We start from the raw sequence: 27,158 nt of genomic DNA on the forward strand, positions 1-27,158 counted from the left end.
GACAAAAGAACGTTAGAAACTTGCACGATTTATGATGCTTTGAAGGATTTTTACTTTTGAGTATTATTTTTACAAATTTAATTTTATATATTTCTTGATGATATCCAAAGGATACTCTTTCCAAATTTAAAGGCTTATTCGTATGGGAAGTTTTTCTTTTGGTCTTCTTTTAGCATTAACTTAACTTAATTCCTTATGATCATAAGTTTTGGTGCTCTTTTGAATTTGAAAAATTATAATTATAAGCTGATGTATAAGATATATTATTTGTAGTATTAACATTACCTGATTTAAATTGTAAGAGAAGTTTAAAATTAAACACTCTTGCAAATTAAACTTGACACGTCAACCACGTAAAATATATGTCCATCACATCAGTTTGAAACTAGCATTGCTCGATTGATTATTGAGAAAATATATTTATAATCGTAAATTGTGTAATTGTGACGTAATCGTTAAAAAAATAAAATAAAATATAAGACTCAAATGAGAACAATTAATTTTTTAATAATAAATTTCATTATTTTTCAAAGTGTTTACGCATTTTACGATTATATGTAGAAATAGAATTACTCAAATAAAATACACATCCAAGGGTCACCCACTTATAACAATCTTAAATACCAATTATCTCTTGCCTTTGTCAAAATGAACAAGGATTCTTTCAATAACATCGGTTCAATTTAAAACATGAAATATTTTAGTAATTTTAATTCTCATCATAATGTATAATAATAAAAATTATCTCATATTTTAAACTAAGTGAAGGTTATCCATTTCAATTGATATAGAGAAGATTCTATTGTTACGAAAATCATATGAAAGCTTCTATAAATTTAAAGTATAATAAAATTTCCATATTGATCCTTTTAATTAACAGATTTTCTCACGTGTTTTTTAAGTTATAATATTTAGCTCTCAATAAAACATTTCAATTGTTGTTTTGTTTTGAGGCACCTGAAATATATCTAATATCCTTGATCATGGATTATTCCCTATCCTCCCCCAAACCAAACCAAACCAAAGGGTAAAAAGGAACTTTCATTCATTTTTAATTTTTAATTTTAATTTTAATTTTTTTATTATTTGCCCTGAAGAAAAATTATAGTTCTCTCATTGTCGAATAACTATGGAAAATGCAGTAAGAGTACATATTAATTTAGAGATAATATAATAATTTCATTAAACTTAATTTTCAGTACAAAATAGGTTTGAATAACGAGGAACCAAACAGACGCTTTAGAGCTCGTTGGGAGAAGGAGGAGACAGCAGTTGTACGCGGAACACGGTGTCCCCCAAAAGGAAAGGAAAAAGGAAAAACAAGGGAGACTTGGCTCGCCGCCACTTGCGAAGACGTGGCATTGCTGCTTTTTACGCGCACTGAGACAAAGCACGTGCGTCCAGGTGGCGGATTTTGACCCAGAAAAAATGCCGTGATTTCTACATTTTTTTTTAACAAGCAAAATAAGACTGCGTTAATTATTAATTTTTACTATTTATCATTTTTACACATTATAAAAAAAATTTAATTTTATTCTTCTTAAATTAATTAAATTCTTCTATTTATAATCTATATACCATACATTTAATAAGAAAAAAAAATATATAATATGTGATGTGTAGAATAATAAATAGAATTTTTCATTCTTTTAAAGAAATGTTATTTCCTACCGTTTGTTAATTTTTTATTTTTTTTATTTTTTTTTATCTCAGTAGTAGATTTCAATTTTTTAATAGATATACATAATTATTTAAAATATATCACACTAGTACGAATTATTAGAGATGATGAAATTTAAACGAAGGGTTCATCCTAAATATATTCAAAATAATCATTTTATTTGTAAGTAAGTTTAGAACATGAATAGTTATTTAAGTAATTTTGAAATTGAAATTCTTATATGTAGATATAATTTTTAATATAAAATAATTAATTTTTCTAATCATATTATTAAAATACGTAAAAAAATATACAAAAATAATTCTATACAGCAAAACTATCTTAAAATATGGATACGTGGCATTACGGAATGTTTTTTATAGGCTATTTGTAGAATATTAACTCAGGATTAGAGGAACACATTTCCCTCCACATGACCACTATCCTATCAAATTAAAAAAAAATTAAAATTTTAATGTAAATCTCTTATTTATTTATTTTTAATTTTTGAATAGAAATGTGAAAGTACTGTTGGCGTTAAAAGAGTTTACGAAAAGGGGTCATTCTCAGGAGCTGGGTCTTCGGCAACGGCAGAGGGGGAAGAAACTGGAGCTTCGTGATTCACTTCCTGAGAGAGAGTCAAAGAGTCGAGGCGTTGCTTCGTACATGGTTTCATTTGTAACTTTCTTTGGACCATAGAAAATTAGAAATGGATCAATAACGTCCGAGAGAGACCCACAAGTACATCCTACCCTGCCTGGTCAATGCATCCTTTTACGAAAGAATAATATTAAGTAAAGTTGTAGAATGTATAAATGTTGTATAATTATTTTAAAAATAAATAAAATTTATTATTAAAAATTATTATTTTTTTATGTAAATTCTATATTTATTTATTTATTTTTATCAAAACGTATAATGTTTACATATTCACAACTGTTGGTATTATTTTTCTTTACAAAATGTCACCATCTTTCCATTTTTCTTTTCCAATAATTATTTTTTAATTTATCACTTTATCCAGATCTCCTCCACCAGTTAATTTACGAGGTTATTCTCCATCGTCATCATTCTTTTAAATTCGATAGTTAATGTATTAGGTTGAGTTTTAGTATTTAATTATGCTTTTTTTTAAAAATATTTTTTTTATAAAGGATTGGGATATGAAAATTCGACGCTTAAGACTTTGTCATAAAAGAGATGGAGGATAATACAGTCAAATCAGGAAATCTGTTTTATTCAAATTCAAATAGGAGGGACGCCAGATATCAGAAGTTGCATGCATATATACACACACACGGTGACGGGTCAAGGAATATTGAAATTGAGAATTGCTATTTATCATCCTTATACCAAATATTAACATGTGATTTATTATTTTTATTATTTTATTTAAATACATACATATTAATGAGTGTTCATGAATGGACAACGTAGACACATTTCATTTTCTGTTCTCATCTGCCTATATAGTATGACTATATAAGAAATACAGGACATTTAGGACATTTCATCGGTCAACTTAAGTTGAAGAATTCTAGAAAGAAATTATTCTATTGCCTTTTCTTTTTCATCTTTCGTTTTTGTGTCAGCATTATTTAAAAAAGAAGTTGTCAAATTTGTTTTCTTGACTAATCTTGGATTTCAGATTGAAACAACTAGATGTCGTCACATTTGCACAACGATTCCAGATCTTTTATTGGAATGAATCGAATAGATATAAAATCAGACAACAGTTAAAAAAAAAATACAGTAACCAACAAATTGGAATGGGCAATTACTTTAAAATAATTGAATAAATACGATATTTATATGAAAAATGATTAATTTTTAATAGTAGATTATTCTCTTTTACAAAACGATTGCACAACAATTAGAGCATTAGTAGTAGGCTCAACAAACTTTAGCCAAAATTTGATTAAGAAATCTATTTTTACAAATTTAGCTAGCCACTTTTTAACAATATCAAATAACAGGCTCAACAAATCTTTCACTATTCTATTAAAATATTGATTTTGAACTTTTCATTTATTTTAATTCTAATTGTAATTTGAATTTCTCCAACGGTTATATTTTTTAACGGCTATATTTTTTCAACGGCTATATTTTTTAACGGCTATATTTTCTAACGGATATAATTCTCTAACTGCTATATTCTTCCATTATAAAACATAACATTTTATCAACAATTTCATTCACTTCAACTCAAATGTCCCTATTGCAACTAATAGATGTTGGACATAGTGTCCACAAATGATGATCGTAGAAACTTCACACAAAAGATACAAACAAAAACATATCCTGTAGTGAAGCAACAGAGAAAATTGGTTTATCTTTTCAGTGGTCTTTTGATATCGTGAGCAGGTCCCAAAAGAAGGATCCAAGCGCTTATTGTAAGAATTGCAGAACTGTTTAGAGTCCATATATACTGAAGTAAAATAATTATCCAAAAAAGTAGCGGGAGTGAATATTTTTCTTCTACTGAGCGGGAGAGATAAGCAAGAATAAATATTTTAGTCAAAAGTAATATTTGACTAGCCTCATTTGGCTCAATAAATTTAGCCAGCCCATTCATTCAAAGCTAAAATTACTGTACATTTAGCTAGCCCATTACTACATTTTATTTTACACTTTAGTTATTCTTTGGCTAAAATTTTATTTTAACTAGCTCACTACTAGTGCTCTTACACAATATTAACATACTTTACAACTGCACGTAGCATTACTCTTATTAAAATTATTACAAAATTTATTACACATTAATACACGTTATTTTACAAATACATTACGCAGTATAGTCCACGTTAGCTATTAAATCGAGGACGTCCATCCACGTGTCATACAGTACCGCGACAGTTATTCAAAAAGACACATTTTAAACTTTTTAAATACAAAAAAGAAGAAGAACAACAACCACCACCTTTCTCGAATCATTTTCATTATTTTCAAATGTCTCAACTTTATGATTATCACTCACTCAAATTAAAAAATATGAAACTGGTGGAAGTGTTTTATAATGCGCGACCACGCTTCTTTTGATGTTACTCAAGTACCCATCCTACGTTTCTTGCCCCATGAACATCGATCTCACACGATCTAACCCTTGCAGTCAGGATTTTTACTGGCTTGATCCCCAATACCACAATTTCATAACAAGGTAAAACCATGAAAAAATTGTGAACGACAATGAAGCATATCATAGAGAGAGGCAAATTCATCAATTCGATCGGTCCCATACAGTAAAGTTAGGCAGCAAGGTTGTGCAATTCTGTCATTTCAAACTTCAATTATCGGACCCGATCCGAAAAAGATACACAGCCTGAGGCTCGGGGCAATGAGAGAACATGGAATATTTTAAGACAAACTTGGAAAAAAATAAAAGACATACAAAGAAAACAACGGGAGCTTAACATAATACATAAATATACATATATGATAAAGGTGGAGAATATATATATATATATACATCGACAGACGATCGTCCTTTTAGAAGGGGATAGAAGTGTTTCCAACGCAGTTGATGCTGTTGCTTGACACTGAGATGGATAAGCTTTTTAAGGACAAACAAAGCTGTAAAAGTTTCATTTGGTAGCCTGTGTTCCTAACATGATGTTGGAGTGCTAACTAATATGATTAACGGTACATCATTGGCATTTTTTTTTTTAAAAAGAAAAAAAGGGTTACCACCGACCATGTGGCCATGCAAAGTGTCCTTACCGTGTCCCATTATCGGAGACTGCCAGATATTTCCCAGATGCTCAAAGATCACAAGCCCAAGACAAGTGAAGATGCGCACAAACTCACTCTGGTAAAGGAAGTTAAATTATCATGGATTTACCTGGGCTCAAATTACCTATGCTTATAGCTAGCTCGTCTAATCGTGTAGTGGCAGCCAGGGGGTGAGCTGGCTTTATTACGTAGAACTCCCCAACTGGGAGGGCAGCCAGATGAGCTACAAGGCTTGAATCTTGAAAGCATGAAAAACCTACCTCTTGACAGCAGTCTAGGGTTGCGGCACATAAAAGGTTTCCAGCCTAAGAATGGGCAGCCGGCACAATGAGCCTCTAACTTTCTTCCCTCTGTATCCAAAAGAAAGAAGGGAAGGAAAAAAATGGATAGGTAGGGTTGAATCTTGGCTTGTAAATGACAAACCGAAAGGTTAGACCTGATAAATCTGCATGCATCTGATAGATGCAATGCACGCGTAACGCGTTCGTCCGTTGTACGTGCTCTAGTTTCATGCCCATAGCCATCGCAAACACGCAGCTAGATCTCAAATAATTGTTGAGCAATGCTGCTGTGAACATTTAAACAGCTAATAATTATTGATTACTGTCTTAACAAATTTCTAACAAGTTACAGAAACAATCAAGATGATCACAAGCCTGAAAATCAAGTTTCATAGCAATCAGAACTTTGACAAATCTACATGCATAAATGGTGTAGCTATGGGACCAAGGTGTGCAGCAGTTGAAATCTTCGGATAGAGCTTCAAACGAGGTTTCATCATCTCCCGTGTACAAATCGATGCTATACAAAAATTTTGAGTCCATTGATGAGGTGTGCTGCCTTTGAAAAAGAGGAATTGCAGGTGATTGTACAAAGAAGAATGGCGGCTCTTATTGCATAGTCTTTATTCTACAACATCCAAGCAGAAGTAGGAATTCCTTGCTTTTGAAACCATTCAGGCATATGGAACCTTTCATAGAGCACTGGTCTCACATCTTTCTGCTGAGAAAGGTGCTTGAGGAGTGGAAGGAGGACATCCAGAAGCTGATCAACAGGTAAATAGTAAGTACTGAATAACAGGATAAAAGAGCCGACGAATAGATGATGAAATTATTTGTGAAAAGATACCGAGATATCAAATGCAAATATTGGTACCTGTGTGTCATGCGGTTGCCCAGCAGTAAATGGAATGCATGGAATTCCATTCCATGGTTGCAATAAGAAACTGAATGGATTGTTGTCAACAATAACAATTCGGGATGGATTCTTTGACAGGCAGGAGAGATCCTTCACATGCTCCCGGTACTCCCTATAGTTTAGCAGAATCAAAGGTTTTACCAAACTAAACCAAGTTGTTTTGAGCTAGGGAGCTTTTGAAAGTTCATTCTTCCAATAAGTGCACATAAATCACGGGAAGAAATGTGTGCTCATGGAATTAAACTTGGAAGTTTCATACTTGACCAAAATTTATGAGATGGATTGGAGCTTTATAAAAATGGAGTATATAAACATGTGAATAGTTTGGGCATCTCATAAGAATCAAACAAATCCTTCAATACCATATAAAAGTTTATGTGACCCCATGATGTTTCCAAAGGATCTTAATGAGCCAGTAAGCGTACCAAAAAGATACAGGAAAACCTAGTCATTTACAACAATTAACTTTTTTTTATCAGAAAACTTATTGACCCTCATAATTAGGCAAAGCCCAAGTACACAGGTAGTTACAAGAGATAAATACCTAATTACAGCCTACGAGCAAGAAAAAGAAGCATAAGAGTCATTAAAATTGACCCACCTCTAAAACAATGGCCTTAGCCCAAAGTAACAAACATTGGAAAAATAAGTCTCTAATCCGCCCCAATGAGCGTTCTCTATACAACAATAAAAAAAAAATGAAACGTGAGAAGGACAAAGACACAGGTGCAGTCATCAAGACAAAGCAGCAAAAAGTCCCCAACAGGTACAAATAAAATTTCACAAGAAGGTTTCCACATTATTGGCTATGATTTGCAAAGAAAAGAAACGGGAAGGGTGGAGGGTGGGAAGGGAGAACATCACAAAAGGGAAGTGGAAGCAGTACTTACGTGCTAATTGTTGAAGGTCGATAGAGTCGACTACCAAATCGATTTTCCTTATCTATTTTGTCAACAAGTGGTCTAGCATAACCTGTGCGCATAAATAAAGATATCATGTGTAAATGAGAAAAGGGGCAAATAGAGGTGAGAAGGACATCTAAAGTTTTGAAGTAATGCTAAAAACAACACTACTGCCCCACCATTATCCCTCTTTGATGATGTGACAATGTATAATAACCCTTGGAGTTTTATCTTTATCTCCTTCTTCTTCTTTTCTTTCTTTCTTTCTTTTTTTAACAAGGATTATTGTGCACTCCTACATCAGTAGAGCGAGATAAAGGTGGAAGAGTGGGATAATTTCTAGCATTTTCCTTTTAAGTAATAACCAAACCTTCAAGACCAGCAGTAAACAGCACAAGATCCGCAAATTCACCAAGGTCTTTTAAGAATTCTTGCAACCCAGGACGCTCAAAAACTGTAACGTAGTTGACCTTAGGTTTTCCTTCACTTTCCTTCAATCCCAAAACATTCATGTGAAGACATTTTTATATGAATTACTACCGTACAAACTAGATATGACATGTTTGTTATGCAAAGCACCTTGTCTGAAGAGATGCATTCCAGTTCAAACCACTTCAACCCAGCTTCTGTGGCTTGATTACGAACAACAGCTGGCAAACTAGATGTCTCATAGGCACATACTAGAGTTTCATCCAAGTCAAGAACCACCTGCAAGTGAATTTTTCATTTGCGATATCTATCAAGGTATTAGCTTTCAATTGAAACTCAAAACAAAGATGATGGTAAGAAAAGAAACGAAAGAAAATAAAATTATATACACATTTTGCAAACCTATGTTACCATTTTCTTTTGCTCGACTGCAGTTCCTTACCTGAACTAATTGGGGTTGGCATATTTTGCACTCATGTTCTTAAACTTTCTTAACAAACTTGCACATCCGAAGTTTGTGACGGTCAAAAACATTGTACACCTACACCTTCCAAACGTCTCTATGAAATAGATACCAGTACCATGGTATGGATGGGAAGCAAACTAAATGCAAACTGCAGAGAATAATGGTAGCAAATTTGAAAAGCATACCCGCAAGATCAACCCAAACAGCATAACCGAATTATATAGGTAACCACATAAAAAAGTACCAGGTGAACATCAGTATGCTACCTATGGTTTTGTCAGCTTTTACAACCAGTGGTGGACCCACGTTATTAATATGGATCCCAAAATGTTTTGTTATACAATATTGAGATTCTTAACATGGAATCTAAAGTGAAAATACAAGAACTATTTAAGGTGGATGATCTATATGAAAAATAGTTTGTAGTTATGTTTTTATGATTTTTCAATCCCTTTTTAATTTAAATAAGAGAAATGATATTTGCAGTCCTACGATGTGCAAGTCCCGCCTATTCACTTTGAAAAAAGTAGATAAATTTATAACCCACATGAAAAAAATAATTTTTTAATAGTAGACCCCATTTTTTTTCAAAAGAAGTGCGTAGAGCTTGCATACCATAAATCTGTATCTAACATTACTCATTACATAAATGTGTCAAAAAGTTGGCCCCCCCCCTACACAATGGAAAATACTACTCTTCCTACTTGTTTCTACCGCTAGTTCTTACCACTGTGAATTTTTTTATTATTATTATTATTATTTTTTACTTAATGATTAAGTAAGTATTTTTTAATAATATTATGAATTTTTTTATTTTTTAAAATATATTTAAATGTATTAAAAAAATACATGTAAAAAAATACAAAAAAAAAAAAAAAATCTCAAAACTACTGGCGGGAGCTCCCAGCGGTGGGAGTAGCACCGCTTTTACACAATTGCTGGTTCCGCCACTGTTTGCAACCCCAATGCTTTCCTATAAATAGAAGCAACACCTAGCTTATTTCCGATTTAAGTGGTTCCTTTCATGTCCTCAATATACCTATTTAATGCCCGCACTAATCACTATTATCTCAAGCGCAACTTAATTTCAATCTTAGAAACAAAAGGGGTTTACATATTTTAATTTTTTGAAATGAGGTTCCACTTATTACCTATAAAAAAAAAAATTTTGAAATGAGGTTTACATTTATTTCTAGCATATCTACTAAGCTCTCTACATATGTGAACAAAATAAAATGAAAAAAAAAATAGTTTTAACCTGCACAAAACGTTTCTCTAAGCAAAAGCAACGTTTTTGCCCCAATACACCTAGAAATCAATCGATTATCTAACCCACCATGCAAAAAGACGGGGCTAATATCTCCTACAGACTAAAACCCTCTGCAATTAACAAAAAAAAAAAGTACTTTTAACCGATGGATGTTTATACAATGCAAATAGAGTCATTCAATTTGAAATACCAGATCAAATTCAAATTTGACAAAAGGGAAAAAAAAAGCAGAACTTTAAAAAGAAAAGGTGGGTCGAAACGAAGCCGTACCGTGAGCTTCTCGAACTGCTCGCCGGACTCGAAATCCCCGGATGCGGTGGCGATTTCAACGGTGGAGGCTGCTGGAGAGTCGTGTTCCGGGAGCTCGACGACCGGCAAGGGCTTGAAAGAAGGAGAAGAAGAGGAGGAGGAAGAGAGCAGAGCGTGGTGGCCGAGAGCTCTGAGGATCTGAAGGAAGATCTGAAAGAACAAGGCCAACCAGTTCAGGAGCGTCCGCCATACTTGCAGAGACCTCGGCGAGTACACCTCTGTCTTAGTCAACTCGGCCATAGGCATAGCCAAGAGTGCGTCTCTTTTTCTCAGAGAAGAGAGGGCGAGAGTGATTAGGGTGCTTCGGATATCAACGAATGATCTGCTCGCCCAGATATGTACGTAAATTGCTTCTGTAGTTTTCTCTTTCTTTAATTTTCTCGGAGATGTGGTCGTGGTCTTCGTCGAGAAAGAGAGATGGTAGTCACGCGTTCTTCAGGATAGTAGGACGTACTGTCGAGGTACGTGGCCAGAGTTTCTCTTTTTTATCTTTTGGTTGGAAGATGCTTTTGTTTGTTTCTTTTTATTTTTTGTTTTGTAGGTTATACTATTTATATACAAAATATATTTATAACTGTAATTTATTTAAAGAAAAAATAAATAAAATAATAAATAATAAATAATAATTTTTTTTTTAAACGATTACGAAATGATCGTATAATTTATAATTATATATAGAATTATTTTTATATATTATATAATAAAAAAATTCTTCTCTCATTATTTATTATCACACATCTCATATTTTATAAAAAAATAATTTTATTTTTTAAGAAAAAAAAATTATAAATATTAAGTGTGAAAATGAATAATAGATAATGAAAGAGAATTCTTTTATATAATATATCTGGATTTGAATTTCTTACAATTATTTGTTGTAAATTAAATCACCATATATTTTAATTTTATGTGATGAACATATGGCAGTATGTCATAGGTGAGGGCAATGTGGGGACGGAGGCTGCAGGCTTCAGGGAATGATTGATCGAGAACGGGGAATCCACGCGCAACTGCGGAAACTTGGGCTTGCAAATATTTCGGGCGACAAAAGTGATAAAGTGAGGGAAAAAAAGAGAGCGAGGCTTCGGATTTGGAGATGTTAGAAAGAACCCGCCAATCAGAAAGAGACAATATTTCCTTCTTTAAGACTCTGTCCTTCGTAATTATTACTTTTGATTTTATTATATGCTCGGAACAAAAAGAAATTAAATTAAAATATATATTGGTGATGATTCATAGGAGGGGGCTAATTTGGTGCCCTCGGGCGTATTCAAAGGGCATGGAGTTCCTTTCCTTGGACTGAGAAACCAGTGATCATTGAAAAGTTGTCGTAGAAAGATCTTTGCTTGGACTTTGTAGACGTGGAATTACGTGTGCTTATTTCATCATGTGTGTACCATGGTGGCCAAGAAACCTTGTATGTTTGACCATTGTCTTTCAGCATGTTCAATGTTTTTGGCCAAAATTTCAAATTGGCAAAGTTTGGTCAATGATCAACCCTACGTAGATAAAATGATGACTTTTTTAAAAAGTAAAAATAACTATGAAATAAGTAATTTTAAATATATTTTTAAATTTAAAGATGTATTTTTTATTTTTAAAAATAATATTTTATTATAAATATTATATCAATTGTTTTACTTTTTAATTTTTATTTTTCACATTTTTCACATTTTCCGATTACCCTTTCACTTTTATTTTTGTGTTCAATTTTAAAGTATGTGAATGAAAAAATATTATTAACATGTAGTTATTGTAATTGTAAAATATGAAAAAAATATATTATTATTAAAAAATATTTTTATATTATTATTTTGACTAATCTAATTATGATTAGAGATGTTTTGAATTTATAAAAAATATATATTTTTCATCAAATTTTAAAAATTATTTTAATCAAACCAATACTAATGCTCTTATAAACTTCTTATAACTTTATTTTCAGTTTTATGATCCACATTTTTTTTCTATTGTAAGCAAAACTTGTCAAACATTGCTTGCGTCAACAAAAATAAATAATAAATAAATAATGTTAAAGTCACCGAAAAATTCTTCTGAGATTGTATGCCAAATTTTTTTTTTATTTAATGATTAAGAAAATATTTTTTAATAAGTTTATAAATTTATTTCTAAAAAAAATATTTAAAACGATTTAAAAAATACTTAGAAAAAACACATAAAATAAAAAAATAAATCGATAAAAACTGTCGAGACCACCTAGCAGCTCCCGTAATAAATATGGTGCTTTTGAGAGTGGTACCAATTTTCTTATTTAATATATAATATATGTATTTGTTGAGAGAGAAAAAAAAAAACAAAAAAACAAAAGTGAAGCTCAGCAAAACACCGTTCGGCAAAATCTGTGGAACGGAATGAAACTGTGTACAACTTTTGATAGTGCAGAGGTTTACAAGGAGTTAAAACTTTGTACTCACCAGCTGCATATAGAACCCAAATTGGTTCGGAAAGTCTGTTTTTGGTTAATTACAAAACCTCCCCATAACCTAAAGGGTAAAAAGAATTGAGTAGAAACTTTGAACAAAACATATGTATGTGCTAATTAATAAATAAATTGTACAATACAAAAATTAAAAAAAAAAAAAAAATCATGTAACAACATATATGCAACCAAAACTGAAGTCAGAAATGCATTCCATTCTCACCCTCAGGGAAATTTGGCTTATGTGAAAAATAATCCTCAAAAGAACGAAAATTCCACCACTAATATTCGAAAGAAGTGGACTAGTACCGGTGGGAAAGCCATGGGTGCTCTAGTGCCTCCATTGCTGTTGGGCGCCTCTTTGGATCGATCTCAAGCAGACTTTTCACAAAATCGATAAACCCGATATCGGTAACCTGCAGTTGATGCTCCAACGAGGATGACTCGGGGATTATGTATTCCAGTTGGTCTGTCTCCTGGTCACAACAACGTGCATGATATGAGCTAAAATGTAATTCCATATTCATGACATGATCACAGCATCACCATATATGCGCTACTTTTGTGAAGCATTTTCCTTATGGTTTAGACAATCTCTATATGCGAGTCAATGACAAATTATCACTTATGGTTAGACATCATACTTCAATGTGATTTGGTAACACCTGAAGATAGTTCCAGATTTGTTAACCTCTTAGAAAATTTATACCATTCAAGGAAACCTTATTTAATACCTTATCTTTCAAATGAAAAAGTACACGTTTTCAAAACCATACCCCCGTAACTTGAATGAAGTTAGTGAGCACATTTAAAACACCCAATTTAGTAATTAGAACTTCTGATTGATTCTGCCTTTCATCAACCATGAGAAATGAGGTTAAAGTCTCATGTGTTGAGCTGCAAGCAAGACGCCATACATTCACAATATCTTGTTCAGATAAAACGGGCAATATGCTTGAAGTAGTAAAACATGGGAAACAAACCTCATTTATATGATAAAGATCATATTCTTTTGTGAAATACTTGTTTGTCTCCTGCCCCTGTTCCAACATCTCTAAATCAATAGGGCCAAACATCCCAATCATGCGTGCAAGGATTGTCACAATTGAATCGTTTGGAAACAGCACCTGGCAAACACATAATTCACTAATTACAGGATGTATTTTTTTTGTTAAATTGGTTGCAAAGAAAAACATCAGAATGAACAGTTATAGAGAAAACTCCAAATTGGCATGATACTTTAAAGCAAGCATCTATGACAATGAGTTTTAACTTCAATTAAATAATATACACGAAGCAAAACAAAGACATACTTCCCCAGAGCATAGCTCAGCCAATATACAGCCAAGCGACCAGATGTCAATCCTTTGGTCATATGGAAGGCCTAGGATTACTTCAGGAGCTCGATAGGAACGGGATTGTACATACAGGCACAAGTTGTCTGTCAGAAAGCAACTGCTTCCAAGATCAATAACCTTTATCTCACATCTTCTGTAACTTTTGATAAGAATATTTTCCGGCTTTAGATCGCAGTGAATAATTCCCAAGTGATGTAAGTACTCCAATGCCTCCAAACATTGACGGGTTATGACCTGTGAGAAGGAAAAGAAATTTTTGAAGCATACCATTAAGTTTCATGCTCGTGGTAAAATGCCTAAATAATTGCTCATTAACATACACAAAAACTTCATTGAGAAAATCTATAAATCCGGTGTAACAAATATGGACTGTGTGAATCAAAGGCACCCGTACCGTCAGACTAGACTCCCAAACAAAACAAACAACATAAGGAATCAACTGGAAGAAGTACTGCAAGTAGATATTCTAATTGAACAACCTGCAATCTGCTCAAGGTAAAATAAGCCTCCCCACCAGATTCTTGATTGAATTTCTGAAATTCATATAAGTTTGCTCGGAGGAGTTCGCAAACAATGAAGAGATGCTCCTGCATTATTTTCATGAAGAAAGAAGTCGCCCACAATAAGTTAATGAGCTCCATAATAAGTGAATAGCATGCCAATCATATAAAAAAGATCAAAATTCATCATTCTAACAGAACTATCTCAGCCTATATGCATACCTAAACACATAAACAGAATTCGACAATCATATGGTGTTGAAATATAGATTCAGAAAATTACATTTGGTAATCTTTGAGAGACATAAAGCAATAAAGGAAGCACACACATAATCATACCTGATGATAAAAGAAGTCATAAAGACGCAAAATGTGCCGTTCATCAGAAGGGTCATACTTGTTGACAAGCTTTAAAAGTTTAATTTCATCTAAACTTTGATCGAAAAAGTCTTTATCATTTTTTATGATCTTCAGGCAAACATCCATTCCAGTGTGAAGATCATGGGCCTGAACAACCTTACTGAAAGCGGCCGAACCAAGGTACTCTGTAATATAGTATCTACGTGCAATGACAGTATTCAGCACAATCGGCAGATCCTTGTTTTCCTCGAATCCAGTCCTGTAGATGGCATAACCCATGACTACAATTGATTGCTACATCTCAACCCGAAACACCAGATTCAAATCTCCAATAAAACAAAGAACTAATTGTATGAACATTTTGATGACTAGAATCAACTCTAATGATCTTATGCTCCCTAGTTAAAACCAAAATTCCATTCAAACAAAATGAGAAAAAATTGCTGGATGAATAAAAGAAATTTATTGAAGACTAGAAACTTAGAATTGATCAAGATGCAACCAAAAGTAAAAGACGAAAATTTCCAACGAACCTGTTTTTCCTGTGTATGATTCGAAGGTCAAATACTTCATACTCATCATCATGAGTATCATACATTAAAAGATCATCAATAAAATCCTCCCCTTCTGCAGCAGCTTCAGGCTTGCTGGGTTCTGAATTTACTTTTCCACCATCTCCAAACTCATAGCTGTCGATTCCATTTGGTATGAAATCTTTCTCAGCAACCTTAACATTAAAGTGATGGGAATCCTTAAAACCTTCAACCCAGTCATTCGAGCAGCCCCTTTTAGCAGAGTATCTAGTCTTCCTTATTTTATCTTGTGTAGCAGCACCACAGTCAGTGGGAATATCCCCTACAACCTTTAACTGAGAACCATTCAAATCAGTTTCTTTAGAGCTCATGTAGCTGTTATTTGCAAGATTGTCACCATAAAATCCTCCAGCTCCAACACTGTATGTATGAATGGGGGCTAGACAATCATAAGTGGTAATACCTTTGGTTTGCTCCTGAATGCATCCTCCAGGGTCATACTTTCTATCAAAATTATCATAATCCACCATATGAACCTCATTTTCATCATTTAAGGGATCAATGTAAAAAAGACATTTCTCTTCCAGTGGGTTCCCATGTTGCTTCTCATTCTCTGACATCATGACAAACTTATCCTCACTTGGACAGCCAAAGAAGTCTGGTCCATCAAATGAGGGAGTCATGAAGTCACCGTCATCTTTCTCATCATACCAAAACAGGTCATTTTGCATATCAAAATCATGATAATCGCGTGCTGTGCCAAATTGAGATAGGTTTTCTGATGAGGCTTCAGAGGTATCATGAGATGTTGACCGAACTCCATATGGGTTTATGAATTCTGTGATGACAAAAACTTTTTGTGAGTGCTACAGGGTGAAATCAAGAAAGAGAGGAAAAATGGGAAATATGATGAATAATGGGAAAACAAATTAGACACTTAGTTTGAAATTTAACAAGTCCGGCAATACGGCGTTTCCTGACTCTTTAGTTGAAAGAACATTTGAAATGCAAATATCAGACAAGCATAAGTGACAGAGCAACAGTGGCAATCAGATTGATGGTTTAAATCATAAAAGAGAAACCTAAAGGTAAGTTTCAGAAACAACATGGCGATGAAGTTGCAAGTGTTTGAGTAATTATAGAAAAGAAAGTGGTAGCAATGGAGTGATAGTGGAGAAAAAAGATTCTACTCCATTTCTAGAGTAAGAAACCGAAGATAGACTACAGCAAAGTGAGATCACAAAATCTAATCAGGCATATCTGAGTGAAGAATCTCACTCTCGACAACAGATTATAAGTACACAACTTGACATATAAGAGGAAATGGTGGAAAAAATGAAGTTGACTATCAAGACCAAGAGAACAACTAATGTTGACCATCCCGATAAAGAGATCAATTTTCGTGCTATGCAAAGATGCCGCTTTGGCTGCCAATTCTTCATTAAAAGTTATATGCTAAATGAAATTTTGTCTTGTGAACCGGCTTGGATAGAGTATCAGTGGCGTGCTCATCAGCATCAATTAACATCGGAACAATTTGTTAACCAAATACTGGAAGATCATCGGACCATAAGTTCCTTTGATCAAACAAAGCTACAATTCGATTCTTGAGCCATGATATTCCATAAATTGGTACGCAAAAACATCCGCTCGACTGAATCGAATTAATATACCAGATTAGCATGTGTGAACTAAAACATCGTTTCGTTTCTTTTGTTGTCATCGGTTATCTAGGAAAACAGACAGAAGGTTAAAAAAGTAATCGAAAAGGCAAGAATTTTATGCTTACTGAGCACGCTGTACCACAAAGATAAACATAAACTCAATCCAAGAACAAGCACCTGAAGAACACACATCCGAAGTGGAAGACCCTAAGCTCACGAACTCGTCGTCCCCGGACCTAGAGTTCGACCTCGAAGATTCACCATCATCAGGAGGAATCCCCGATCCTCGGAGAGTCGACGGAATTCTCACCGGTGGGGGAGGGGGCACCATTGGGAAGAAGAATTTCTCGAAATCAAACGAACCCAGTTCACTCTTTTCAATCATATCCTCTTTGAGAGCAGACTCGGCCTCCGAGAACCCGTTGTTCCTCAAGAACTCTAGCACTGCCTCGACGTCTGAGACCGCCATGAACGTGAAAAGTCAAATGTGAAGTGTGAGCTGAGGGAGAGAGAAACGTGAGGGCATGGGAGTTAAGTGAATTAGGAGGGGTAGAAGTGGAAACTATGACATGGTTCAGGGTTTGCATGCTTCTATGAGACTCGAGTTCTAAAAGGCTCAGCTTTCTCTCTTTCTATGTCTGCTGTAAAACACAAGCTACGGGAAGGGAAGGGCCGAAGGGGTTGTGTCTTACCAACTTTGACAAGTGAGAGGTGTGGGTTTTGGGGGTTTTTGCTCAGTGGGGCCGCAAGTGCTTCAACCGATTGACACGTGGAAATTATTCTATCTAATCGTTGAAGATGATATTATTTATTTATAATTGTTATTATTATTTTGCTAACAAGGTTTTTATGGTGGTATGAGAAAAGTGGGATGTCGGGACCGTTTGATTTTGACCTTTCTGCACTTTCCAACTGGGAGAATTTCTCACCGAAAAATCAAATTAAAGAAAAATCTTCCAAGATGATGTGATTTTTCCCTTTTCTTTGCTTTATGCTTCAAATTTTTTTTTTTTTTTAACAAATTTCTGGTCTTTTTTTTTTTTTACTAGACAACAGTTATAAGCTTAATTAAGAATATCTGTATTAAAATATAGTGAGGAGACAAAGTTTGGTGATTAGCATGTTTCTGTTTCGGTTTCGGTTGAAATGTTGTGTCTCTGTTACTCCTATTACCACACCATACGCATTTGGATTATATACGGAAGGCTTGTCGTGTTCTTTTGGTTGATATGAATAAATAAATCAACGGAAAAATATGTCATCGAAAATAAGTGAATATATCAACCAATGGGAAAGTTCTATAAATGGAAAAAGTGAATGTATTACTTAAAAGGAAATATAATAATAAATAGAAGTGAACATTTGTAACTTGGTCTTCATATCAAATTACGTCAGTTTATGAATTTATTTTATAAAATTTTTTTATAACTGAATTATTATTTTCTTTTATCTTGTTTTCAGTTTGAGAAAAAAAAGATCAGGAAATTTGTATGTATAATGTTTTCTCGAATATTTAATTGAGGGGTCAAATTATGATTTATGAGGTGCAACCTCTAGGTTTTGGATGATGAAAATAGTAAATACGACCCACCGCAGGCCATAATGTTGCTCCTACACAAGCAGTGTGATGGACTGGACAGCTTTTTTTCACTTTCTAGCTTCTTTTCCATGTGACCATCGTAAAGAATGATTAACCTCTTTTTCTTTCCTTTCCTTTCTCTCTCTCTTCTTATTATTACTTGCTTTTTTTTTTTTCTGGCATCTCTACTCTTCTTGTTTTCAATTTTCAAATTCAAATGAACTGTTGGTTCGTACTTGGTTTGGTGAGACGACCACAATCGCAGTGTCTTTTATTTTTGCAAAGAACTAGGTTCAAATTTAATTCACATGAATGAAAATCTCACCAAAATAATAAAATTGTGAGGTGAGCAATACGAATCAGTTCGAATATGTTAAGTGATAAATGGTCAGCATCAACCATCGACTCAGAGAAAGAAAAAATTATGAAAACAGGGTATCAACTTGAGAAATTATTAGCTTTTTAGATGGGTTGGGTCCAAGTTAGGACCCTCTTCTGCTACCAAACTTATTTTATAAATTATTTTTCGGGTGGGATAATGAAACGACCCAATCTGATTTTGGGCACGTTTCAATTTTTTTTTTATTTTTTATTCATCATGTAATGTTTAATTTGAGTGCAAGCCAGGCATGCCTCTCTAAAATTTTTTACTTGCAGAAGGAAGGGAGGGGGGTAAAGGGCTTTTAAGATTTGAGAGCTGGAAATCACATATTTACTTTTCACAGGATACCTAGAAACTATAATGATCACGATAGATGTCCTTTAATTTAATTAATTAATATATCTATCATTGTTTTAGCTAATATTCAATTAATTTTCATTTGATTATTCGCTGTAAATAAGCATGTTTTCAATCCCATCACCCAAATAGTGAAAGTGCCCAACATCATTCAAGTGGCCAAGTTTGAAACGAAATTGGTGTTTGCCTTCCTTGTTCTTTTTATTTATTTTAAAATATTTTACAATTATATTATTAAAAACTCAGGAAGCAAGCAAGCAAGCAGTTACATTCATCTTGTAAGGTCAAAACTCATAAAAGCATCTTTGGATTCCCATATCTTGAAGCATCTTTGAAAAAAATGGACAAGTTTGAAGGTTTCCATATTCCATCCACAAGGAAAACGACTCGAAGAAAACTAACAACAATTTCTAGAAGGTAGATTTCTAAGCCAGATTGAGGAAGTAAATAGTAATTACACATTTCCCAGTACTATTCTCAAATATATAATTAATTCTATTGGCTACAGCGAATTTCCAACTCCAATTCTATTGGCTGCTTGCTGGTCTTGTGTGGCCTAAAATATGTCGTTAAGGATAAATGAAATGTGGAGGATTTTTCTCACGAAGCTTCCACAAAAAGGCTCATCTATGATTTATTTGAAGGGACCACGATAGGGTTGGATCTATATGGTGTGAGAAAGTGTCTTTGAGAGAGTGCAATGGTTTTGCATGTAGTAGTCGACTTCGATGCTGAAGTGCGTTTTTGGCGTTTTAGTTTTGACGTTTGTGATAGTGAGATGAGATGAGATGAGATAAATTGAATAAAATATTATTAGAATAATTTTTTTAATATTATTATTATTTTAAAATTAAAAAAAATTGAATTATTTATTATATTTTATATAAAAATTTTAAAAAATATATAATGATGAGATGAGATGAGTTAAGATTACTTCTAAATCCAAACGGGCCACAATGGTCTAAATTTATATAAACGAGCTATATTATCTTCATTCGCATCCCACCTCTTTTGAAAACGACAAGGTACATGAAAAGATGCCAAAAATTCCATCTCTATGGCCGAACCAATTTGGAAGCTCACTCCCAACAAAACAAAAAAGAAACGTAGATATACATGTTTATTACTTTCGTCTATTTCCACAATTTTTTGGCATAATATATTACGGCACTGAAAGGACAACAAGGTTCTATTGGTGAAATTTAGAGTGCTAGAGAAGCCATCTTAGCTCTTTGGAATGATATTCATAGCATCCTTTCCAGAACCACAGCATTCATTTGTAGCAGTCTCAAAATTCTTATCTGAACAAATGATTGGGTTTCCAAAGGTACGTCTTCTTCGAGTATGGGCACATATACATATTTGTGCACACGTATGTGTTTATAAAATATAAATGCAAATTGTCCTTCTTCCTTCCTTCCTTCCTTCCTTCCTTTATCACGTATAGGATCATGAATCGTCCACTTCTTTCTTTCGTTCACTGTCAAGAGGGACCCTTAAAAATAAGAATATTGATACTAAACTACAAACAACGGGTACATTGATGACATTTCCTTGTCTGCACCGATAAAGAAACATATATACAACATCGAGGAATCTGCCCAGCCACCATATCATCTAGCTAGGAAATCACAACTTATTGTAATGAATATTCATATGAGGAATTTTTTGTAATTTTTCTAATGCGCTTTTCCATTCAATAATGCTTCTTCCTAAAAGATAAGAACCCAGGGCTTCAAGAGAATGTGGAATTCCTCCAACATAACCCACTGCATCAATCGAAAGCTGTAAGAAACCATCTTTTGGATGGGCCATTCTAAAGGCATGCCAACTGAAAAGTTGAAGGGACTCCTCAGGATTCAATTCCAGTACCTCGTATTTCTCATTTACTCCTAGCTCAGTAAGCAAATGTTCATCTCTTGTCGTAGCAATAACTCTACTTCCTGGAGCCAACCACTCGAGGTTTCCAACTAATGAACTAAACTGGTTTAAATGATCCACATCATCAAGAACAATAAGAACTCTTTTGTGACAAAATCTTTCATTGATTCCTCCATCAACCTTCCCAGCCTTCAAGTTCTTTGTTTTCAAGATATCAGAAACAAGTTGTTCTTGTAAATGAATTAAACCGTCAGGTTGTTGTGAAATTTCTTTAATCTTTAGAAGACAACTGCTTCCTTCAAAACCATTACATATTTCATTATAGACAGCTTTAGCTATGGTTGTTTTACCGATTCCACCTATCCCATAGATACCCACAACACGAACACCACTTGTTCCAATATTTAATAAAGTTTTCATCTCTTCAACACGAGAATCTATTCCTACAGGGTGGACGGCAACATGCAAGTAAACTTGGTTTACTTTACACAAAATTTCTTCAACTATCTTCTCAATAAGCCTTGATTCAAACCTGATCATCATAATTCAAATAGAACATAGCAAAATAAAATAAGCACAAGGAAAGAAAAAGAAGAAATATTATGTCTGTATCGTAAATAATTGAGTGGTCTCAAATATATAAAATATATCATTTAAATATGTTTCTCTGTAATTTCTTGTCCAATACATTGGCATGCCACATGCCATAACCCCCACTTTTTCTTTTCTTTTCTTCTCTTTTCCTTTAACTGTTTCAGGGAGAATTTTGTCACGATATTATTTCTCTTGTATATTGCATTTCATCTGAAAAGCCAACTAGACTTAAATATCTAAAACCAACATCTGTTTTAATATCTAGATTTATACAGGAGAAGTAAGGTTCTAGGGCATGAGATATCACACTCACATTGGCAGATGGAAAAATTTGACTTACTGTTTTATTCTCTGGGATGAACTAAAATTATTGTTGACTTCGTCCTGGTGGATAGAGTTGCAATTATTCAAACACTATCTATCACACTTGCCAAAACTTGTTTATTCTTTTTAATGGGATAAATAATAATAATTTAAGATATCCAATTACAATATTACGCAGGGATTGTCAAAGGGAAATTATGTACGTTAAAAATGATGCAAGCATGCCCAAATTAGTTTGAAATCCTTTAAAATGGTCAAATTTAGATTAAATTTGGTTCAAAAATAAATTTAGAAATTTCTCCAAAATTTATGAAATGAAAAGAATTGAAAATTGGGCAAAAGGACAAAAAAAAATGCATAAAGAAACAGAAGTGACTGTAGCAATATACCCATTTGCATCATTCTGGAGATCCAAGCCGGAAACATTTGCAGCTTCGGTAAGAGCTTCTCTCCACTTCTGCACCCTCTCCATCTCAGCCCGAAACCGCGTTTCATGGCTAACGAATGCTTCAGCAAAAGTTTGGGTCTGTTTTCGGACATCTTTGGGAATCACATCAAAAAATATTGGAAGAAGAGTGTGGCTCAGGGCACTCTTACAGCGCACAATCTCCACAAGCTCGTCAAGGCACCAACTGGAAGAAGCATAGTCCTTTGAGAAAACGACAATGTAAATTCTGGATCCTTGAATAGCATTGATCTGTTCACTAGAAATGTGCTCTCCTCTTGGAAGCTCGTCTTCATCTCGAAAGGTGTGAATCCCAGCTTGCTTAAGGGCACTATAGAGGTGGTCAATGAAGTTCTTGCGGGTGTGTTCACCACTGAAACTAAGGAAGACATCATGGCTCCAACAAGGATTGGGAGGGGATGAAAGGGTCTGAGCAGCCATGAAAAAGGAGAAGCTTTGTTGTAATCAAGCTTGTCTGGAAAAGGAGATAAACCTTATGTGAGTAACAGAAACGGTGGAGCTAGGCTAGCGGACGGAGCATAATTTAAATTTAATATATTTACAGTATATTTATTTGTTGTCTTAACTAATTAGGGAAAACATAATATATAATATTTGGCATAATTGTGAAGACATATTAAGTATCCTAGGCACCATGGATGACCTGCCAAACTATGTTTGGTAGTCGCCTTGCCACACGTGAAAACTTGCGGAATACAAAATTGAGGGTCCATTTTGTAAGAACGCTACAGAACGCTTCCCCTCGATCGGATCCCTCGTATCCCAGTCAGACCATTACCTTTCCATTCATAGGCTCTCATTAACAATCTCTTGTGATTGTGGAGAAACTTTCCAGTTCCACATATCAAAATCGTCAGGAAATTACTAGGACCAAAGTGAAACACTACACACATAACTAAAGCTTTGAATTTCCAATGCGAAGTGACAAGATTGACCAGGATCCAGATCATTTGTTTTGCGAATTGCAAAAGAAACCCAAAACGAAACTCTAGATCTGATTTTTTGAGTTTAGAAAACTTAGAGATTGATCTGTCCAGAAAGTTTTGGGATACAGGTGAAAATATGGTACAAATGCTCTATTTGCATATAGATAAAAGATCGTCGAGATAAAATAAAACTAATGTAGATGCAACCATAAAATATAAATATAATAAGAACCCAGTTGAAATTTCCAACTCTATATAAACACTGCAAGTTAAGAGCAAGACAAACCAACCGGAAAAATAATTGTTCTTTGCAAAGTGGAGAAGGAACGGCCGAAGATGAACCAGTACTGTCTTTCATGTTGCCCGAGTGATTCGAGACTTGGGGCCGGGGGCGAGTTCGCCGGGGTTGGGTTGGGGCGAGAAAGGGGGGACGGCCTCGAAAAGAATTCAAGGGAGAGAGAGGGCTTCTGTTCTCGCATTTGGTTGACCTGGAGTTTGGTCTGGTCAGATTTTCATCGCCACGGAGCGTCTCGTTTTATAATTTTATATGATATCAGTTGGGCATATTTGCTCAGGGACCATTGAACAAGCCCGTATTAAGCCCATTAGAAAGGAGGGTAATGATCCCTTACTATTTCTTACAAGAAAAAGTCTATTTGCACACGGGAGGAGTAACCTCCGCCTAAATGGACCTCCACGTGGACATGAAACGCAGTATTATTAAAAAGTTAAAAAACTTTGTTTACCAAAACGTGGAGGAGTAATTGCGTTATTCTAGAATTTTTTTATCTACCAAAATAGCTAGCTAGCACTTCTCGATCCTTACGAAAAATATTAAAAAGGTTCCAACTTCTTATCCTATATGGCATTCAATGACTTTATCGATCCCATCCTTCAAAATCTCGATGGGGTCCTCCAAATCAGACATTTTTCAGATTGGGCTCTCTTTGCAACAATCAACTTTTGTTGGGTTTCTTGTGAAATCTTGTTCTTTGGCAGTTAACGCCACAGCGGCTATGGATAAGACTATCTATGATTTCACTGTCAAAGTAAGTGTTTCAAGGAAGAACTCCTTAATTTTCATCTTGTTTAAATGGAAATTTTTTTGAGAATTATGGAAGCCTTGCAGGTTCTAATTTTGCAAGAACAGAAGGAACTCATTTCGTTCTGAACTAGGAGTGGGCAGCGGGGCCTCGGCCCCTGCTACCCCGCCCCCGATCGCCCCGCCCCCGCATGGGCGGGCGAGCTACCCTGCACCGCCCATGCGGGGGGCAAATTGACTCCTGTGAGGGCCCGCCCCCCACTCCGCACTCATTCCCTTTTTAATGTAAAAATTTATAATTTATAATATTTATATAAGTAATTTATATAAATATATTGTATATAAATATATACAATTTGTTAAAAATTTGAATTTAACTTCAAATTAATAGATTACCTTGGCCTCCTAGGCCAACCATTATATAGGAGGTCAAGGCAATACAATAATAATAGTTAAGCAATGTGGGACTTACTATGAGGTCAAGACAATCTAAAATATAACTCTAATGAGTTTATATTTTTTTTAATGTATAAATTTCAATTTATATTTTAAATTATATTATAATTTGAGTCTAAAAAAATTTTCGGACTAAAAAAAAAAATTTAGACAATGAATTGAGCGGGAGGTGGGGCGGGGTGCGGTTTCTAGTGCATTTAGATGCACGAAAACTGTTCCAACTTCCAAGCAGCACGCAGATATGTACGTATTTACATTAAATGTGTTTATAATCTATTGTCGTTTGCTTTCTTTAAAACGTATATGGTATTAATCTTGGACTTAATGCCATGACCAAAAAAATTTTTAACGTTCAGTTTCTAAAATCAAGCCGTTTTAAATTTTTAAGTGTTTTATTGCATGTTTTGGCACTGTCGTATTTTTGTTAAGCCAACTATGGAGTTGAATTGCTTTGGCTTCAAGAAAGAAGCAATTTTGTTGAGAGAATTTATTCCTTTGTGGAAAAATCAATTAATTTATTGTGATAGTACTGCTATATTTGGTAGAGTACAAAACCGCTATTATAACGGTAAATCCAGATCCTTTAGAAGAAAAATATAGTACTGTAAAATTTTTTTTACTAATGATGTTATTAATATGGATCCACTATACAAAACTTTGACAAGATAAATGATCTGGAATACATCAAGGAGAATGAGATGAAAATTCATAAATTTATGAGCCATGTATAAGGATACCAAACTTGGAAACCAAAGATCTTGAGAACTGGGTTCAATGGGAAAAACGAATCATATGATGATCGTAAGAAATGCACTATTTATTTTATTTCTCAATCATATGATGTGAGTGCATTTATCCTGTAATGTTGTAGATGATGAGTTTTTGAAGAAACTCTTAATGAAATTTTGTAGCTCTTATGAGTAGGGTGTAATAATTACAGGAACACCCATGACAAATTTCACTTATGTGAGTGTGAGAGTGAAGCCGCTCTCTATGAGATTTGGGTTTATTCTTAAATACACTGATGAAACCGGGATGAGCACAATGTCGTAATGTACTGGCTAATAAAGCTCATGTCAATACCTGGATTTTTATATACGAGTAATAATTCTTTATTTCCCTTAAGCAGTCATAGTTCAAGTCTGAGACCACTATTGACTCTGGAATAAAGGTTGTTATTTTATTAAGTGAGGGTTCAATGCAGAGCACACCTTCATGATGCATTATAATCATTCTTTATCTAGAAGTATCTCTCTTATATTATTATTTTTATTATTATTAAAAAATAATGGGGAAATGTTGATATTTTTAATAATATTTTGCCGTTGCTTTCCTCCACATAAATGGCAGCATTTATTGTTAGAAAAATTATATTCATAAGCCTCATACACCACATACCATATTTTTTTAATTTATTTAATTTATTTCTCTTATCAAATGTGTGGTATATGGATTATAAGTAGAATAGTTCAATTGTTTAAAAAAGAATAAAACCAAAAAAATAAATAAAAAAAAACTTTAAAAAATAAAAAAATTGTGGTATGTGGGCTTATGAATAGCAATGCTCAATCATGAATAGCAAATGAGGAGTTCTCATCCATAATGATAACTGTACTATGAAAAATGTACTAAGAATTTATATATTGACATGATTTTTTCATATGTATATTACTTAATTTTATTACATAATTTTATTTTATATATTTATTAAATTTTGAAAATGATTTTGATAAAGCTAATACTAATGCGATTACGAGTCATTGAAAATGACTAAAGATGTTGGCTCCCCTTGGCCATTATAAAATGTTTTGAATAGCAACTCCAACGGAAACATTGATTGATGCCTTCAAACTTTGCATTATTTTTTACAAGCCATATTTCCAAAAAAGAAAAAGAAAAAAAGAGATGCTAATTGCGCAAGCAAGAGCTAAATGCCATTGCTTTGCTTTAATACCAACTTGGAGACAGACTCTCGCACGTACCTCCATACCCATGTCGAAAGGGAATTGCAGTGTTTAGAGCATTGGCATTGGCTTCATCAAAGTTATTTTTAAAATTTGATGAAAAGTACATAATTTTTATAAATCTAAAACTTTTTTAGTCATAACTCCACATTGAATTAGTCATTAAATTCATCAAAATAATAATATAATATTATTTTTTTAATAAAAATATTTTTAATTTTTTTCATATTTTACAATTACACTAATCATATGTTGATTAATAATTTAATTTGATTCTTACGTTATTATTATAAGACGGTTAGAGATTAAATGTGAATAAAAAAGATTTTTAGAGATTAAAAGTGAATAAAAAATAGATGATAAATAAATA

The 27,158-nt window shown here is 33.7% G+C and overlaps 3 protein-coding genes across 5 annotated transcripts; all 3 read right to left on the reverse strand.

Annotated features, from left to right (window-relative positions):
• Positions 1–5,933: 5,933 nt before the first annotated feature.
• LOC108991845 (carboxy-terminal domain RNA polymerase II polypeptide A small phosphatase 1-like) lies at positions 5,934–10,425 on the reverse strand. 3 transcript variants are annotated; one of them, XR_004801954.1, is made up of 7 exons: positions 9,924–10,425; positions 8,068–8,196; positions 7,859–7,979; positions 7,477–7,558; positions 7,188–7,263; positions 6,545–6,698; positions 5,934–6,433 (listed from the first exon to the last, which is right to left on the reverse strand). XR_004801954.1 is itself a non-coding variant. In XM_018966240.2 (6 exons), exons 1-6 carry the CDS (start codon positions 10,206–10,208, stop codon positions 6,299–6,301), a joined length of 906 nt encoding a protein of 301 aa, XP_018821785.1. In that variant the 5' UTR covers positions 10,209–10,420; the 3' UTR covers positions 5,934–6,298. The 3 variants fall into 3 exon arrangements, 1 of the variants encoding a protein (XP_018821785.1); XR_004801955.1 differs by lacking the exon at positions 7,188–7,263 and adding an exon at positions 8,360–8,531 and having other exon boundaries at positions 8,068–8,224; positions 9,924–10,424; XM_018966240.2 differs by lacking the exon at positions 7,188–7,263 and having other exon boundaries at positions 9,924–10,420.
• A 1,868-nt stretch (positions 10,426–12,293) lies between these two features.
• LOC108991844 (dual specificity tyrosine-phosphorylation-regulated kinase 2-like) lies at positions 12,294–17,494 on the reverse strand. The gene is made up of 7 exons (XM_018966239.2): positions 16,995–17,494; positions 15,154–15,991; positions 14,600–14,879; positions 14,240–14,347; positions 13,716–13,994; positions 13,386–13,529; positions 12,294–12,878 (listed from the first exon to the last, which is right to left on the reverse strand). The coding sequence occupies exons 1-7, from the start codon at positions 17,284–17,286 to the stop codon at positions 12,705–12,707; spliced, it is 2,115 nt and encodes a 704-aa protein (XP_018821784.1). The 5' UTR covers positions 17,287–17,494; the 3' UTR covers positions 12,294–12,704.
• Positions 17,495–20,226: 2,732 nt separating this feature from the next.
• Positions 20,227–23,842, reverse strand: LOC108991854 (disease resistance protein RPV1-like). Its single transcript, XM_018966248.2, has 3 exons — positions 23,617–23,842; positions 22,324–22,854; positions 20,227–21,548 (listed from the first exon to the last, which is right to left on the reverse strand). Exons 2-3 carry the CDS (start codon positions 22,818–22,820, stop codon positions 20,765–20,767), a joined length of 1,281 nt encoding a protein of 426 aa, XP_018821793.1. The 5' UTR covers positions 22,821–22,854; positions 23,617–23,842; the 3' UTR covers positions 20,227–20,764.
• Positions 23,843–27,158: the final 3,316 nt, after the last annotated feature.

Source organism: Juglans regia, chromosome 7 (assembly GCF_001411555.2).
Source record: "Juglans regia cultivar Chandler chromosome 7, Walnut 2.0, whole genome shotgun sequence".
NCBI classification, from domain to species: Eukaryota; Viridiplantae; Streptophyta; class Magnoliopsida; order Fagales; family Juglandaceae; genus Juglans; species Juglans regia.

What these genes read in the sequence shown, in the direction of transcription:
- LOC108991845 (XM_018966240.2), bottom strand. Translation starts at nt 10,208, where the DNA reads ATGCCTATGGCCGAGTTGACTAAGACAGAGGTGTACTCGCCGAGGTCT. An exon ending in AATGCATCTCTTCAGACAAG is followed by an intron (nt 7,980 to 8,067) that starts GTGCTTTGCATA and finishes TTGGGATTGAAG; the next exon opens with GAAAGTGAAGGAAAACCTAA. An exon ending in GTTTACTGCTGGTCTTGAAG is followed by an intron (nt 7,559 to 7,858) that starts GTTTGGTTATTA and finishes TTATGCGCACAG; the next exon opens with GTTATGCTAGACCACTTGTT.
- LOC108991844 (XM_018966239.2), bottom strand. Translation starts at nt 17,286, where the DNA reads ATGGCGGTCTCAGACGTCGAGGCAGTGCTAGAGTTCTTGAGGAACAAC. An exon ending in ATGACTTCTTTTATCATCAG is followed by an intron (nt 14,348 to 14,599) that starts GTATGATTATGT and finishes AAAATAATGCAG; the next exon opens with GAGCATCTCTTCATTGTTTG. An exon ending in TTACCTTGAGCAGATTGCAG is followed by an intron (nt 13,995 to 14,239) that starts GTTGTTCAATTA and finishes TCCTTCTCACAG; the next exon opens with GTCATAACCCGTCAATGTTT.
- LOC108991854 (XM_018966248.2), bottom strand. Translation starts at nt 22,820, where the DNA reads ATGGCTGCTCAGACCCTTTCATCCCCTCCCAATCCTTGTTGGAGCCAT. An exon ending in CTCCAGAATGATGCAAATGG is followed by an intron (nt 21,549 to 22,323) that starts GTATATTGCTAC and finishes TATGATGATCAG; the next exon opens with GTTTGAATCAAGGCTTATTG.